The sequence below is a fragment of the Marmota marmota genome, unplaced genomic scaffold (genome assembly GCF_001458135.2).
Source record: "Marmota marmota marmota unplaced genomic scaffold, marMar, whole genome shotgun sequence".
Lineage (NCBI taxonomy): Eukaryota > Metazoa > Chordata > Mammalia > Rodentia > Sciuridae > Marmota > Marmota marmota.
Genome location: NW_025999941.1, coordinates 10,842,759 through 10,858,736, shown reverse-complemented (window position 1 = coordinate 10,858,736; position 15,978 = coordinate 10,842,759). Strand labels below are relative to the sequence as shown.

The following is a 15,978-nucleotide window of genomic DNA, read 5'->3' as shown; positions in this document are numbered from 1 at the left end:
GAGGCGCGCGTCGTGGGTTCCGAGCTCGTGGACACTTACACGGTGTGGTGGGGACGCGGGTACCTAAAGAGGGGATGGCGATGGGAACCTGGAATCCGAGTCCATGGGTTTGGGGAGGGGTCTGCGATTCTGACTACGGGACCTGTGGTAGGGGAGTCGAGGGAAAGCGCTGGGTCCCCGCAGGGCCAGGAGGGTTCTAGGGCGGGCCCGGGGAGGGGGTTTGGAAGGGTACGCGGTCAGAAAACGAGACTTGGGTTGGAGGGGATCTGGGGATAAAGGAGGCCTGGGGAGGAGGGATGTGTAGATGAGGCGGAGCCCATCGAGATCCTCCTGGTCTGGAGGTGTGCTCGCTGCGAGGCCTTGACAGGGGGTCTGGGAGGAAGGGATTGGGGAAGGGGGTCCTGATGGATGGAATCCGGGGAAGGGGTCAAGGCCCAGGGGGAGCGTGGTGAAGGAGAGGGGGCGGGGTCCCGATCTGAGGGCGCGGGTCGGGATCTGCTGGGTGAAGTGAGGGAAAGAGCTGGGGCCCCCCGACCCTACGGGTCGGGCGGAGACCAGATCCTGGGAGGAGTGGAACCCAGCCAAGGGAAATGGGGGGAGGGGGGAGGATCTCTGAGCTGAAGTGCAAGACCTACAAATCCTTAGGGGCCTTCTTGGCTTTGGGCTGTGGAGGCGAGATGAGGCAGCAAGCCGCCTCCCCACACACTTCTAGGGATGAGGGAGAGGGTACAGAAGGCGGGCGTAGTTTCCGACTGCAGTGGGGCTGAAGACTCTCAACGAATCTGGGTGGAGTTGGATGCCAGGCCTTTGAGCCTAATGGGCTGCCTGGCAAAAATTTGCTCTGGGGTGGGGGCTCTTTGAGCATCTCCCAAACTCCTGTCCTTTGTTCCCTGGATGTTGGGGAGGGGGCCCCTCCCTTGGCCCTCATCCTAACCCCCCACCCTAGGGTCTTCCCTCTGGCTCTTTTTCTTTTCCTGGGAGTAAGGGTAGGAAGCTGCCAGAATGGAATACAGGTTGGGGGTGGATCTGTAGCAACAGGCTGGTCCTGGAGAAATGGCTGCTGCTCAGGGCTAGAGGTTTCAGCAGAGTTGACTCTTTCCTCCTCCTCCTCCTTGCGGTAAAGAGGGTCTGAAAACTAGAGGTGCCTTGTAGTGGGGGATGGGGTTTGAGGGATGAGGTCTCTGAGCTGATGGCTGGCTATCACCCATTGGCTACAATCAGCTGGATCTTCAAAAAGCTCTCCATATTCAGGGCTTTGCCCCTCTGACTCTGAAAGGGGAGGTCTGTAATCCAGTCTTACCCTACCATCATCTGTCCCTGAGTGTGCCCAGTTGGATGTTATTAACACCCATCTTTTGTTAGGTGTCAAACCCTGCACAAAGCATTTTATATGTATTGCTTTACTTGATCCTTAATCCTAGCAGATTTTAAGATGGAGGAACTGAGGCTCTGAAAGAGCTTTGGCTCCAGTCACTTACATAAGTGATGCATAAGGCACAGCCCAGAAATGGCAGAAACAGGTTTTGAATCCAGGTTTTTTTGTTTGTTTGCTTTGTTTTTTGGTATTGGGGATTGAACTCAGGGGCGCTTTACCTCTGAGTTGTTATATCCTTAGTCCTTTTTATTTTTTGAGACAGTGTTTTACAAATTAGTTGAAGGTCTTGCTGAGTTGCTGAGGCTGGTCTTGAACTTGAATCTTCTTTTTTTTTTTTTTTTTTTAAATGGATGATAATATTTCCAAGCTGTTTCCTGATGAAAGAGTATGAAGTTGGGAGAAGTAACCCAAAGTTCTTGTTTAATATTTATTTTTTAATATTTATTTTTTAGTTGTAGTTGGACACAATATCTTTAATTTATTTATTTTTATGAACCCAGGGCCTTGCACATGCTAGACGAGTGCTCTACCGCTGAGCCACAACCCCAAAGCATCTTGAATCTTCTTGCAAGCCTCCCAAGGCACTGGGATTACAGGCATGAACCACAGCCCCAACTTAAACCCAGGCCTTTTTCAAACGGCTAAACTGTATTGCCTCCTGTTTGGGCTAATTGTCCACCACTGCTTCCAATAGTAGCTTCATGGTGTCTAAACTCCTGGTGGAGCAACAGAAGTCATAGCTATGATCAAATTGAAAGGGTTGGAAAAGGATTTGCTTCCAGGATACAGCCAGGGCCCCTGGAAAAGAGATACAGCAGAGAAGCTGGTCCTGTTAGACCTGCCCCTACTCTGCCTCCCTTGAAAAGGTAATTCAAGTTGGGTTTTGAATTACCTGGAAACAAGAAGAAAAGACCTAAAGAGGTGCCTTGTAGTGGTAGAGTCACCTTTTTCTTTCTGATGATTGAAGCCGGAGGCTTGTCCCATATGCTTCCCAGACCTAATGCTAGGGCTGTGGAGGAGGCCAAGAGGGATTCCTGCTGCTCAACAAAGGTCAGAGCAGAGACTGGTGGGTGAAGACAGTCATTTGGAGAGGGCCTACAGCTATTGCTGTGGGGACGGGGGACTCCTTGTTGTTGGTTGGCTTCTCTTGCCACAAGGACAATGATCTTCTCTCTTTAGGTTTATATCATACAGGTCACCGATGGCAACCATGAGTGGACAGTCAAGCATCGCTACAGTGACTTCCATGACTTGCATGAAAAGGTAACCCTTAGGAAGTAGGAGCCTGTGTCTCAGGGCTTGGGGGTTTGGAGGCCAAGTTCCCATTGTGTCACATGTAAGTTTTAGGGCAAAATCAGCTCTTCTAAAAAATCAGTTTATTAATGTAACTGACAAAAGAGCTTGTGGATCCTAGGAGTTTGGCTCCAATATGAGATAATCTATAAGGAGATATTTGAATTTTGATTTTAAAATTGCCAGTCCTAGCTCGGATATGAGACAATTTCCTGGAAAGGGGACAAGTTTGAACTTTTTCCACCTAATATAGCTATTCCAGAGCCTGTACTTTAATGTCAGGCTGTGATTCCATTTTTTGCTTTTAGAGAGAGCTGCTTTTCCCTGGGTCATTTGCAGTGAGAATGTTTTAAAAACACATCACTGCCTCAATTGGTTTTCATCTTGGTTTGAAAAAGATGGCAATTTTAGGGGCCCAGAAGTGTTGCTTTTCTGAATATCTGCAAAGTCTCCAGATGGAATTCCTCATCTGGAATTGTATTGATATCTCTAATACTAAATTCCAAGTGCATTAGGTGGGTCACCAACCCTGGTACTGCTGCCAGGAGGGGCTGTGGAAGTTAACAACAAGTGCCTGCCCTCTGCTCCTCACCTTGGTCTTTTATAGGCACAGAGCTACTTGGTATGTGGTTGATATGCTTGTCTTTTCTTACAGCTTGTTGCAGAGAGAAAGATTGATAAGAATCTACTTCCTCCCAAAAAGATAATTGGGAAAAATTCCAGAAGCTTGGTGGAAAAAAGGGAGAAGGATCTGGAGGTGTACCTCCAGACTCTGCTGGCTGCCTTCCCTGGCGTGGCCCCTAGAGTGCTGGCCCACTTCTTACATTTTCACTTCTATGTAAGTTCCTCTTAGGGTTCTCGCCTTTGCCTGCAAACCCACACCCATCAAAACTCAAGGCAACAAACCAATGTAGACCTAGACTTTGAGAAGAGGGTAGTCTAGGGTCTGACCCTGAGATTAGGATGGAGAACATCACTCTGCTTAGGGATGGATTGTAAGCAGAAACACACTCATTGGCTGATTTGCCTAAGTTTGAATGACTGTGGTCACAGAGGTTTTCCTCTACAAGATTTTGTGTGTGCATGGTACTAGGAATTAAATCCAGGGCCTCATATATGCTGGGCAAATGCTCTACTATGAACTATATCTCCTTTTCTTTTTTTACTTTATTTTGAGACAGGTTCTCACCAAGTTTCCCAGGCTGGCCTTGAACTTGTGAACCTCCTGCCTCAACTTCCTGAGTAGTTGGAATTGTTGGGCCACCACACCCAGCTACCACAAGACATTTCATTTTACAAAAATGGCCTGTAGGTATTTAAGCCAGATTTCCATCCAAATGGGTTGAGCATGGATTAGACAGGTGATATCTGGCATAGACTGTTGTTGAGTTGTTAATTTATAGCCCAAGATAGTTTGTGATCAGTCTGTGATGGCAGAGTATTGCCATCTTGGCATATTGTCAGGGTTTGCATTGCCAGGTTGCTGACACCTTCCTTTAAAGGGAGGGTATGCCGTAGAGCAGCACTGCTCTTCCTTCTGAGCAGAGGAACAATCATGGACCACTGGGAACAGAATAAGTTATCAAACCCGAAGAAGGACAGTTTGACAGTGTGAGACTGAAAATGTTAAAAACTCCAGTAGTTCCATTTTGGAGAATTTATTCTAATGAGAAATCCAGGAACTGCAAAAAAAGAATATATGAATAAAGGTGATCATTCCAGGTTTTGTAACAAGATACCAAAGAATCCAAAAGTCCAAAGAGAAGAGGTTTTAAAAAAAAAAAGAAAGGGTACAGCCTTATGATTAGATAGTATGCTGCTAGAAAATGATGGTGTAGCTCTGGATTTGTTGATGTGAGAAAATAAGTATATTATATGAAAAGAACAGGTCATAAAACAAGATACAGACTAGGATTTCTTTTTGTTTTTGTTTTTGTTTTCAGTACTGAGGATTGAACCCAGAGCTTTGCGTGTGCTATGAAAGCACTATACCACCTAGCTACATCCCCAGCCCTTCTTATTTAATGAGACCGGGTCTTACTAAATTTTAGAGGCCTGCCTCAGCCTCAAATCCTTCTGCCTCAGTCTGCTGAGTAGCTGGTATTATATGTGTGCCACTGCACTTGGCTCTAGGGTTCTTTTAAAAGAAAAAAGTTTACGTATAAGAAGTTCTGGGGGCTGGGATTGTGGCTCAGCGGTAGAGCACTCGCCTAGCACAGGCGGGACCTGGGTTCAATCCTCAGCACCACATAAAAATAAAGGCATTATGTTGTGTCCATCTACATCTAAAAAATAAATTAAAAAGAAAAGAAAAAGAAATTCTGGGAGGTTATACATTAAAATACTAGGAGCAGTTTTCTCTAGATGGTAAATTTTCAGGCAATTTGTATTTAATTACTTTTCCCCTTATGTAATGAAGATAGGAAAAAACCCACTTCCTATTCATTCTCCCCTCATGGGAAGGAATGTCTGGGTCACAGTCAGGCCCAGCCCACCCCTTTAAAATACAGCTTCCTTGAAATCATTGAAAGGAAGACATCTGAACCTTTTGGGAAGTACTAAATAGAGCCTGGAGATTTGGCATATGATGGTGGTTCTAATCTTGAGCCACTAAGCTGGAAGGACCATGTGGGAAAAGGATGGCAATTACTGCTAGTGTATGTCTCTGTGCTTTGGATTTTATTTAGCATATACCAGCAGTTTATGTGGTTAACACTTTCCTTTTGTAAGATTTTTTTAAATTTTCTTTTTGAACATATTTTTAGTTGTCAGTGGACCTTTATTTTATTTTTTATATGTGGTGCTGAGAGTCAAACCCAGTGTCACACATGATAGGCAAGCACTCTGCCACTGAGCCATAACCCCAGCCCCTTACTTTTTTTTTTTCCTTATGTGAGAAAAATTTACATTCCTTATGTGAGCCTTTGAGATAAACTTTATTGGTTAGTGTTTTAGTATTTTACAAAGTACTGGAATTTAAAAAAAAAAAGAAAAATTTGATTTCCCATTTAAGGATGAAACTGTATAAGCATCTTGTCAAAGTACAACTTGTTTAAGATCTATGCATCAAGCTGGGTGCCATGGTGCACGCCTATAATCCCAGCAGCTTGGGAGGCTAAGGCAGGAGGATCATGAGTTCAAAGCCAGCCTCAGTAATGGTGAGGTGCTAAGCAACTCAGTGAGACCCTGTCTGTAAATAAAAAGGGCTGGGTATGTGGCTCAGTGGTTGAGTGTCCCCGAGTTCAATCCCCAGTATTCCCCCCCTCCAAAAAAAAAAAAAAAAAGATCTGTGCATCAAGATTTTTAAAAAAAGGGGGGGGGGCACTTAACCACTGAACCACAGCCCCAGCCCTTTTTATATTTTATTTTGAGACAGGGTCTTGCTAAATTGCTGAGGTTGCCCTTGAACTCACAATCCTTCTGCCTCAGCCTCCGGAGCTTCTGGGATTACAGGTGTGCTCCTCTGTGCCCAGCTCATTAAGACCTCTTGATGGCTACTGGAGGCATACCCAGCTCTGAGCATGGAAAAGCCTAGAATGCTTTTTTGTTACATCTGGGGTTCTGGTTTGAGGCATGTTCTTGGAGCAGTTTTGACATATTTGAAATACTATTATCAAATAGGTCTATAGGCTATATAAATCCAAGGATTTAGAGTGATTGACCCTTCATTAGATTAAGCCAGGGTCTCTCAACTATGACACTATTGATATTTTGGACTGGTAATTCTTTGCTGTGAGGAGCTGTCCTATGCATTGTTTGGCAGCATTCCTGTCCTCTCCCAACTGGGTGCAAGTAGAACTCCTCCATCCAGTTGTGGCAATTAAAAATCTCTCTAGGTATTGCCCAGTGTCCTCCAGGGGAGCAAAATCACACCTAGTTGAGAACCACTGGATTAAATCTTCATTTGAGCTTGAACAGATTCTAATAGCATTGTCAGCCTTTTCTCCAGGTGGGGGTCTCTCTAGAAAATATTTCTCTTAACCTTTGTACCATTAGTGTTCACTCTGGAATTGTTCCAGTTGTGTTCTACCTCTTGTGTTGCTAGCATTGGACAGGGTAGGCCCAGAGAACCCTGTTTGGCTACAGTGTGGATTGCTTCTTAATTGAGACATAATTCACATACCATAAAATTCACTCCTTTAAAGTGCACAATTTAGTTGTTTTTAGACTATTCACAAAGTTGTACAACCATCACCACTGTCTAATTCCAGAATATTTCATCATCCCCAAAGACAACCCTATTCTCCTTAGCAGTAACTTTCTATCCCTCCTTTCTCCTAGCCATTGGCAGTCACTAATCTGCTTTCTATCTCTGAGTTTGCCTATTCTGGACATTTCATATAAATGGATTCATATCAACATGGCTTTTTGTAACTGATTTCTTTTCATTTAGCATTATGTTTTCAAGGTCTGTTCCTATTATAACATGAATCCTTAAGTCTTTACGACGGAGTAATATCATATATATTATTGGATAATAATACATTGCCATATATAATAATGTGGTATTATGATCATACATATAATATGTATTATATATAATATGATATATAGTATACTATTGGATGATAATATGATATTACTATCATATCCTATGGATAAAGGGGGAATGCCTTGTCCATGGTATTGCTTTGCATCATTGTACCCACAGGCATTCATAGTCCAAAAATATTAAATGGAAAATTCCAGAAATCAACAGTTTACAAGTTTTAAATTGTGAATCCGTCTAAGTGGTGTGATGAAATCTCATACTATTCCTCCTGGGACATGAATCATCCTTTGTCCACACTATATAGGCATCACTTAGTAGCCCATTAGTCGCTTAGTAGCCATCCCAGTTTTCAGATCAGTCTTCAGTTTCATAATGCTTGTGTTCAAGTAAGCTTTATTTTACTTGATAATGGCCCCAAGGTACCTGAGTAGTGATGCTGATGATTCAGATATGCTAATAAAAAGCTGTGAAATACTTCCTTAAATGAAAACTTTTATCACATTATGTTGTTAAAATTGTTGGGTTTTATACTGGGAATCGAACACAGTGGGTCTCTACTACTAAGCTACATCCTGAGCCCTTTTTATTTTCAGACAGGGTCTTGCTAAATTGCCCAGGCTGGCCTCAAACTTAAAACTTCCTACCTCAGCCTCCTGAGTCACCTTTTCCATCTTAACTAAGTACTTATTAAGCACTGTGCTATAACTTTTGCTGTTTGAGATGCAGCAGCAAAACTACCAGGGATTTCATTTTACTTCTTCATGGTTTCCTGATTGGAGAATTTATTCTTACTGTAGATGTTAGCAAACTCAGCATATGATCCCCCCCCCCTTTTATTAAGTTTAAAACTTTTATCCTTTTATTTATGGAAGCACTTTAAGACTTAAACTGGTATCATGACACACTCCTATAATCCCAGCTACTCAGGAAGCTAAGGCAGGAGGATGGCAAATTCAAGGCCAACTCTGGCAATTTAGCAAGTTCCTATCAAAATAAAAAACGAAAATGACTGGGCATGTAGATCAGTGGTAGAGTGCACACTTAGGTTCAATTGTCAGTTCCAAAAAAAGATTTCTCAGGCTGGGGTTGTGGCTCAGTGGTAGAACACTTGCCTAGCACATGTGAGGTCCTGGGTTCCATCCTCAGCACCACATAAAAATAAATAAATAAAATAGAGGTATTGTGTCGAACTACGACTAAAAAATAAATATTTTTTAAAAAGACTTCTCTTTGACATATTCGAATTACTAGCATCACTAGTCTCACACTTTGAGAGACTTTCTATCTAAGAGACTAACTTTTCTAAGTAAAATAAGGGTTGCTTGAACATAAGCACTTCAATATTATGATATCCAAGATGGCTGCTAGGTGATACATTTTATAGTGGGGATGCTGGGCAAAGGGCTGATTCATGTCCCAGGAGGGACAGAGACCTACAGCATAAGATTTCATCACCATCATTTCAGTACCACAATATTCCAAATGGTGTGCAATTGAAAACTTCCAAGCTTATTTCTGGAATTTTCTTTTTAAAAATTTTAGATTGTAATTGACCATGGGTGACTGAAACCACAGAAAATGAAACTGTGGATAAGAAGGATCTACTGTATAAATTTTTGTGTGAACTTATGTATCCATATTTGTATGATATATGCCCAGAAATGGGAGGCTGGGTCATAGAGTAACTCTATGCTTTGATTTTTGAGGAACTGTCAAATTATTTTCCAAGGTTGATGCATTTTTATTCCTTCCAACAATGTATACATTCTGATTTCTCCATATTCCTGATAACATTTTTTCCTTTTTATTTTTATTTTTTGGTGCTAAAGATTTAACCTAGGAGTGCTTAACCACTGAGCCATATCCCATTCCCCCTTTTTTTTAATTTTTTTTTTTTAATTAGTTATAGGTGGACACAGTGTCTTTATTTTACTTTACGTGGTGCTGAGGATTGAACCCAGTGCCTCACACAGGCTAGGCCAGCACTCTACCTCTGAGCCACAACCCCAGCCCGCCCATCCCTTTTTGTTTTTTATTTTGAGACAGGGTCTCATGAAATTGCTTAGGACCTTGCTAAATTGCTGAGGCTGGCCTTGAACTTGCAATCCTCTCACCTCAACCTCCCAAGTCCTGGGATTACAAGTTTGCACCACTGTGCCTGGCTAACACTTGTTCTTGTCCTTTTTTTCAACCTAGACAGTCAAGTGGATTTGAAGTGGTATCTCATTGTGGTTTTGGTTTGTGTTTCCACAGTGATTGATGATGTTGGGCCTCTTCATGTGCTTATTGGTCATTTACATACCTTCTTTGGAAAAGTGTATTCAAATCCTTTGTCCTTATAAACATTATGTTACCTTTTTATATAGCCTGGAGTTTTTTGTTTGTTTTTGTTTTTCAGTACTGGGGATTGAACCTGGGGTGCTCTACCACTTGTCTCCCCAGCGCTTTTTATTTTTTATTTTGAGATTGGGGTGTTATTAAGTTATTGAGGCTGGTCTTGAACTTGAGATTTTCCTGCCTCAGCCTCCTGCAGACATGCTCAAGTCAGAATATGCTCAAGTCACAGAGCTACAGCCTTAATAGTCTGTGGTTGTTTATGTGAAACTCAAACCTTTGTTCAGTGGTATAGTGCTTGCCTAGCATTTACAAGGTCCGGGGTTCAATTCCTAGCACCACAGAAAAAGAAAAAACACCTCTGTGCACCAACAAATGATCTTGGTTGTCAGTGTCATGGCTGATGAGTAGATCTGTAATGCTTTTAGGTGGATGAGTGTTTTGATTTTTTAATATAGCTAATATTATTAGTTGGCATTTTTATTGGGGTTCAATGAATGTCTATTTAATTATTTATTTGTTGTCCTGGGGATTGAACTCAGGGGCACTTAACTACTAAGCTACATTCCCAGCCCTTTTTTGTATTTTATTTAGATACAGGGTCTCACCGAGTTGCTTAGGGCCTCACTAAGTTGCTATGGCTGGCTTTGAACTTATGATCCTCCTGCCTCAACCTCCCATGCTGCTGGGATTACAGATGTGTGCCTCTGTGCTCAGCCTAATGAATGTCTTTTTTAAAAATGCACTTCACTTGAGACATTTGTGTCACCCTAAAGTGCTTCAGGTGTCTTTAGCACAAACGAAGTAGTAGGGCATGTGAACAGCCTCTCATCCCCACAGGTGACTTACCTAGGAGTACTGGCAGCAGCTAGGCCTCAGTGGCCACCAAAGTCCCCTTTCTCCTTCTCCCTGTAGAGGCCTGACTAACCACAGCTTTGTCTACAACTTGACCAGAGGTGGCTGGTGCTCTAGGTTTTTTCCTGTTCCTCTGGTTCAGGCTGCCCCCCACAGTGAAGGTTGGCCCAGGAAATCAAGTAGAAAGTGTTGTAATAGTGTGAGCTTCCTGTACCCCAAAGAGCAGGGAAAGAAGTTATTGCACTGTTTGCTGTTGAGATGGCTCAGAAGAATAAGGTTGCTCCCTTCTTGCACAAGCCCTTGAACCTCACCGTCTCTCAGCTTTGTGTACCTTCTGGAGGTTCTAGCCTTATCCTCTTAGCAGAGTTGGCTTCCAGGGTATTTCTTTCTCCAGGTTCTTTCTGAGCTGATGGCAGTTATCTGAAGAAATGTGCAATGAAAGGTGAAGATTGTTTAGTACTGTTGATAGAAGAGGGAGGTCTCTTCCTGTGAGAGACCTCTAGGAGCCTCTCACATGTACAGAGTATGAAGGCTTTTGAAGCTGCTGTTGGGGAACTGAGGAGGGCACAGATTGACAGCCCCTGTGACAACTTAGAGCCAGGTGATATGACTGCAGAGATTTGTAGATAAGGTTTGGTTCTCAGAACTGTTCATGGAGGTGCAGGCTTCTGGATCATTCTGTGTTCTGCTTAATTTTAAGGTCTTCACAGCTGCCAAGGAAAATGTAATGAGTTGCAAGAGATTGTCAGGCATGGTGGTCTGTGTGTATAATTCCAGCGGCTTGGAAGATTGAGGCAGGAGAATCACGCATTTGAGGACAGGCTCAGCAGCTTAGCAATACTCTTGTCTCAATATAAAAATTAAAAAGGTCTGGGGATATAGCTCAGTGGTAAAGTGCCCTTGGATTCAATCCCCAGTACCCAAGAAAAAAGATGTTACAAGAGACTGAAGTTGAACTTGAGTTACCCTATAGTCTCTCCTGTCACTCCTAACTGGAACCCCTACCTTTTGCCGGCCCTTTCACATTTGTCTCCTTACCCTACCAGACTCAAAAAGTCCCTTAAAGCTGGGCTCATTTGCTCTCTCTGGTCTCTTGTCCACTGGGGATTGGAATGGGAGAGGAGTGATTCTTACATTATGTATAAATTGAATTTTAAGCAAATTAAATAAATAAATCACTTTTTAAAAGATATCTTAAATGGCTGAAAGAAAGACTATTTTTATAATTTTGGGGTGGGGAAAGAGGCCTCATAAGTCCCAGAGGAAAAGTATTATAGGTTAAGTGACATAAAAATAAAAAATCTTGCTATATCAAAACCACCTGAATAAAAGTAAAAGGCGTACACAGGCTGGGAGGAAATGTTTATAGCATATAAACAACTATTCAGGTAGCCATGATGTATAAAAGATAATAAGAAAGAGACAAACAACCAAAGAGAAAAACAGGAAAGGGACACTCTGTCTCCTGCAGTCTGGTGCCTCTTACGTCCTAGAAACGTGAATTGCATATCCTGGTGGCAGCAATGTTCCCATGAGTTATAAAGGTGATTATGTAGCCTCCATCTGGATCTGTTTACAAGAAGCCCTATTAGCTGCCATCTGTCAGTTAAAATTCTGACCTGTGGGATGTAAGGGTTTGGGGCTGAGCGATTTGGGAGTCTATGCCAACCCCACAGTTACCCACTGAAGTGTGGGGTAATTGGTTGTATACAAGGAGAGCCCCAGGGCAAGTGTTTGAGTGTAGCTTTACTAGTTTCAAACCATATAAAATTAAAGAGTCACAGTACCTCCCCTACCTGTTTGTTCATGTATTTAACAGGGCTCAAGATAGAAACTTCCACCCGGCCTACCAGCACACACCTGTAATCCCAGTGGCTTGGGAGGCTGAGGCAGGAGGATCATGAGTTCAAAGCCAGCCCCACAACTTAGTAGACCCTAAAGCAACTCAAATAAAATATTTCAAAAAGGTCTGGGAATGTGACTAACTGGTTAAGCGCCCCCTGGTCTCAATCCCTGGTATCCCCCCCAAAAAAACTTCCTCTGTAGGGTCTTGGGAGGATTCAGTGAGCCAGAACCAAACAACTACTCAGCATTACCCAGTTGAAATTAGAGCACAACTTGTTAGCTTTAATTTGTCTGAAGGCTTGTCCTTGTCATGCTTCCTTCATCACATCATTCAAAAAGAAAATCTTTCTCACCTCTAACCCTGAGACTAAGTGACACTGTTGTGAGTCTGGAAAGGATGAGTCCAGGAAGAGAACAGTGTCTACTCTTTATCCAGACACATGTAAAACATGGGAAAAAATAGAAATGGTCATTTCCAGGGAGGTTGGCCCTGGGAGATCCTAGATCGCTAGGATGATAGGAAATCCTATTTCTTTTGGAAGAAAGGAATCTTTTTATTATGCCCTCTCTTAAGTACTCCAGACCCAGTTTTGGGAGCTGTTGGCTTCCTGCAGCCACGTTCTGTGGGCCTCTTGGGCCATATTACACCCCACATTGCCCTTGTGAACCTGGACTTTCAGCATTAGTTTGGTTTCCTGGCTTTTGAGCAGCCCTTTTAGGTATCCACTTAACTGAAAATACTTAGTTTCCCTTCCTAAGCTTCTTTGTTCATTATAGGTTTAATTTGTTCACTCTAGAGACTTGGTACTACAACAGCAGAGAGGGTAGATTGGGGTCATATGCAAATCCCATGGCTGTGGGCAGGTGGAATCTCTAACCACAGGTTTTGTTTTCTTTGCAGGAAATAAATGGCATTACCGCAGCACTGGCTGAAGATCTCTTTGAAAAAGGTATGTGGCCATTGGTCCTTAAAGTGCTAGGTACAACTTACATACTCTTACTAGGTGGCTTGGAGGCCCAGGGTGGCACAAAAATCAATCTGTTGCGTCCTAGCCAGGGCCACTTCTTTGGGGGTGCCTAAATTCTGGCCCTGGCCCACAGCCAAGCCTGCCCACTTACCTGCCCTGCAGGTGAGGAGTGGTGCTTCACCTTAGGATTCTCAAGCCCCTGTGGTGGGGTGCTGGAAGGTGGGTTGTAGGCGACCCTCTTTTCCTGATTTGTCTTTGCCAGAGAACATGGTGACAGTAGATATTATGTAAGGAGCATGCCCTGTATCATCCAGCCCTGTGTTTATCATCCTTCTGCCTTCCCCCTAGAGGTTGAGGTGTGAACACCGGTGGTTAGAGGCTTGTGACTTGCTTGAAGTTACATGACTAGAAGGAAGAGCAGAACAAGAACCAAAGGCCAGTTAGTCTGGCTCAGTAGCCATCTTGCTTTCAGACTCTGTGCTGCTGGCATGTTAGGCCTGCACCTAACCCAAACATCTGCCTTTTGTAGATAACAGTGTAGGTCTGTTGCCCAGAACCACTGCCTCTTATCAGCCTTATCCTGGCTCAGTTACTTAGATCTTGACTTAACCTCACTCTGCAGGGTGACTGCCCAGTTGGGTTGTCCCCATGGCTCTTCCCTGTTCACATGTCCAGGGTTGCCCTGTGGCAGTATGAGCTCAGGAGGGCGACTATTTCTTCATGCTTAGTCCCAACACCGTGGGCACACACACACATGCTTGTGCAGTGCTTGACTATTGTTGGCCTGATGGGCAGACTCCCTGGCTATACTGTGTGTTAGGGTTGCTGCCGGACACTCATCCCTCAGGGCATGGCTGTTGCAGGAGAACAGCTCCTGGGGGCCGGTGAGGTCTTTGCCATCAGGCCCCTGCAGCTCTATGCAGTCACCGAGCAGCTGCAGCAAGGAAAACCCACGTGCGCCAGTGGAGATGCCAAGACTGACCTTGGGCATATTCTGGACTTCACCTGTCGCCTTAAATACCTTAAGGTAAAGCTGCAGCACATCTCAGTCATGGAAAGCCATTCAGTCATCTGTGGGGCCTGACAGCTAACTGGCATAGTTGTGTGGAGGAGTTGTGGATGGGGCCCTTTCCAAAGAAGGCACATTGCCTGGTATTCTTGGCACTGTTCTTCTGACTGAGAGCACTAGGGGGCGTCATCATCCAATGTCTAGTTTAAACCTCAGCCCTAGCCTGCCTTGCTGAAGGTAGAGGTGGTCAAAGTTTCTGGCTTGGCAGCTGCTAACACAAAAATGTGGCTAGAGATTGGTGGCAACAGCATCCCTAATTTAAGCCACATCTTTTGGCCTCAGGTTTCTGGCACAGAAGGACCTTTTGGGAACAGCAACATTCAGGAACAACTCCTGCCATTTGACTTGTCCATATTCAAGTCTCTTCACCAGGTGGAGGTAAGGCCCAGACCTGTGGCGAGTGTAGGCAGGGCCAAGCCCAGAGTGGGCATTGTCTGGCTCTCATATATCTGTGGCTAGGGAACAGTGTTGGTGTCAGGTGTCCAGATTTAATTGTAAAGTACTGTTGGTTTTGGTTTTGGTTTTGGTATTGGGGATTGAACCACTGAGCCACATTCCCAGACCTTTTTTATATTTTATTTAGAGATAGGATCTCACTAAGTTGCTTAGGGTCTTACTGAGTTGCTGAGGCTGGCTTTGAACTTGCTGTCCTCCTGCCTCAGCCTCCTGAGCTACTGGGATTATAGACACGTGCCATCATATCCGGGAGTACTGTTGCTTTGGGGTTTGGCATTTTGTTGCAGGAGAATCAGGTTCGTCTAAAGGCAGACAAAAGGGGGGACTTCTCCTGTCCTTGGCCAGTCTGCATGTTTCCATTCTTAGCATGGACAGCAGCAGGCATTTAGAGGAGTAAAGCACTATGGTCTGCTGCTTCTGGGCCTCTCATGGCGTCAGGGAATATGCATCGTTCAAATAGAAGTCCTGGGAAGTCATCCTAAAGGTCAGACAGAGCCAATTCCAAATCTTTATTTGCCAAGACAAAGGACTTTGAAGGTTCCCAATTCTTGAGTCACCCACACTAGTGAGAAATGATTTACACTCCTTGCTACTGGGCTCCTTAGTTCTCAAAACTTAACTTTTATTACTTTTTTTAAAAGAAAATGGAGCCAGGCACCATGGCATACACCTATAAACCCAATGACTTGGAAGGTTAAGGCAAAAGGCTTGTAAATTCGAGGCCAGCCTAAGCAACTTAGCAAGGCCTTGTCCCAAAATAAAAAAATGAAGATGTAGCTCAGAAGTAAAGCACCCTTGTGTTCAATCCCCAGTACCAAAATAAGTAGAGAAATATATAAAAATGAAATAAAATGGAATTAGTAATGAATAGTAAAAGCTGTTTGAAATGTTTTCAAGCATAAGTGTCCTAAACTTGGCTTTTGCATTCAATCTGAGTCCTATGCCTGGTGAATACTCCTTGATTGAATCTTCCCAATAGCCCTGTGAAGGGGGCACTTTCATTTCCAGTTTACAATTGAGGAAACTGAAGTTTAGGAGGATGAGGGACTTTGGCCAGGATCACACAATTAAGAGGAGGAAACTGGAGTTTGAATTTAGCTGAGTCTGGCTTTAGAGCCTGTGCTACCCATTGACCTATTCTGCCTATAACTATCTAGGTTTGCTTCAGACCTTGAAGGCCATTCCTCTTTAAGGAAACTTAGATATGAACCTCAACCACTGTAGGCTGAGTGAGTAGGAAAGCCTACCCAGCCCCATTCAGCAACTTGGGGCTCTGCTGGTCTGATTGTGG

The 15,978-nt window shown here is 43.7% G+C and overlaps 1 protein-coding gene across 1 annotated transcript in view; it reads left to right on the top strand.

Annotated features, from left to right (window-relative positions):
- Nisch (nischarin) overlaps positions 1–15,978 on the top strand; it is a 36,159-nt gene that overhangs the window by 662 nt on the left and 19,519 nt on the right. Inside the window, exons 2-7 of the mRNA XM_015494529.1 lie at positions 4–42; positions 2,555–2,638; positions 3,324–3,506; positions 13,096–13,144; positions 14,026–14,189; positions 14,514–14,609. Coding sequence (XP_015350015.1) covers positions 4–42; positions 2,555–2,638; positions 3,324–3,506; positions 13,096–13,144; positions 14,026–14,189; positions 14,514–14,609 — 615 coding nt within the window. The remainder of the gene's footprint in view (positions 1–3; positions 43–2,554; positions 2,639–3,323; positions 3,507–13,095; positions 13,145–14,025; positions 14,190–14,513; positions 14,610–15,978) is intronic.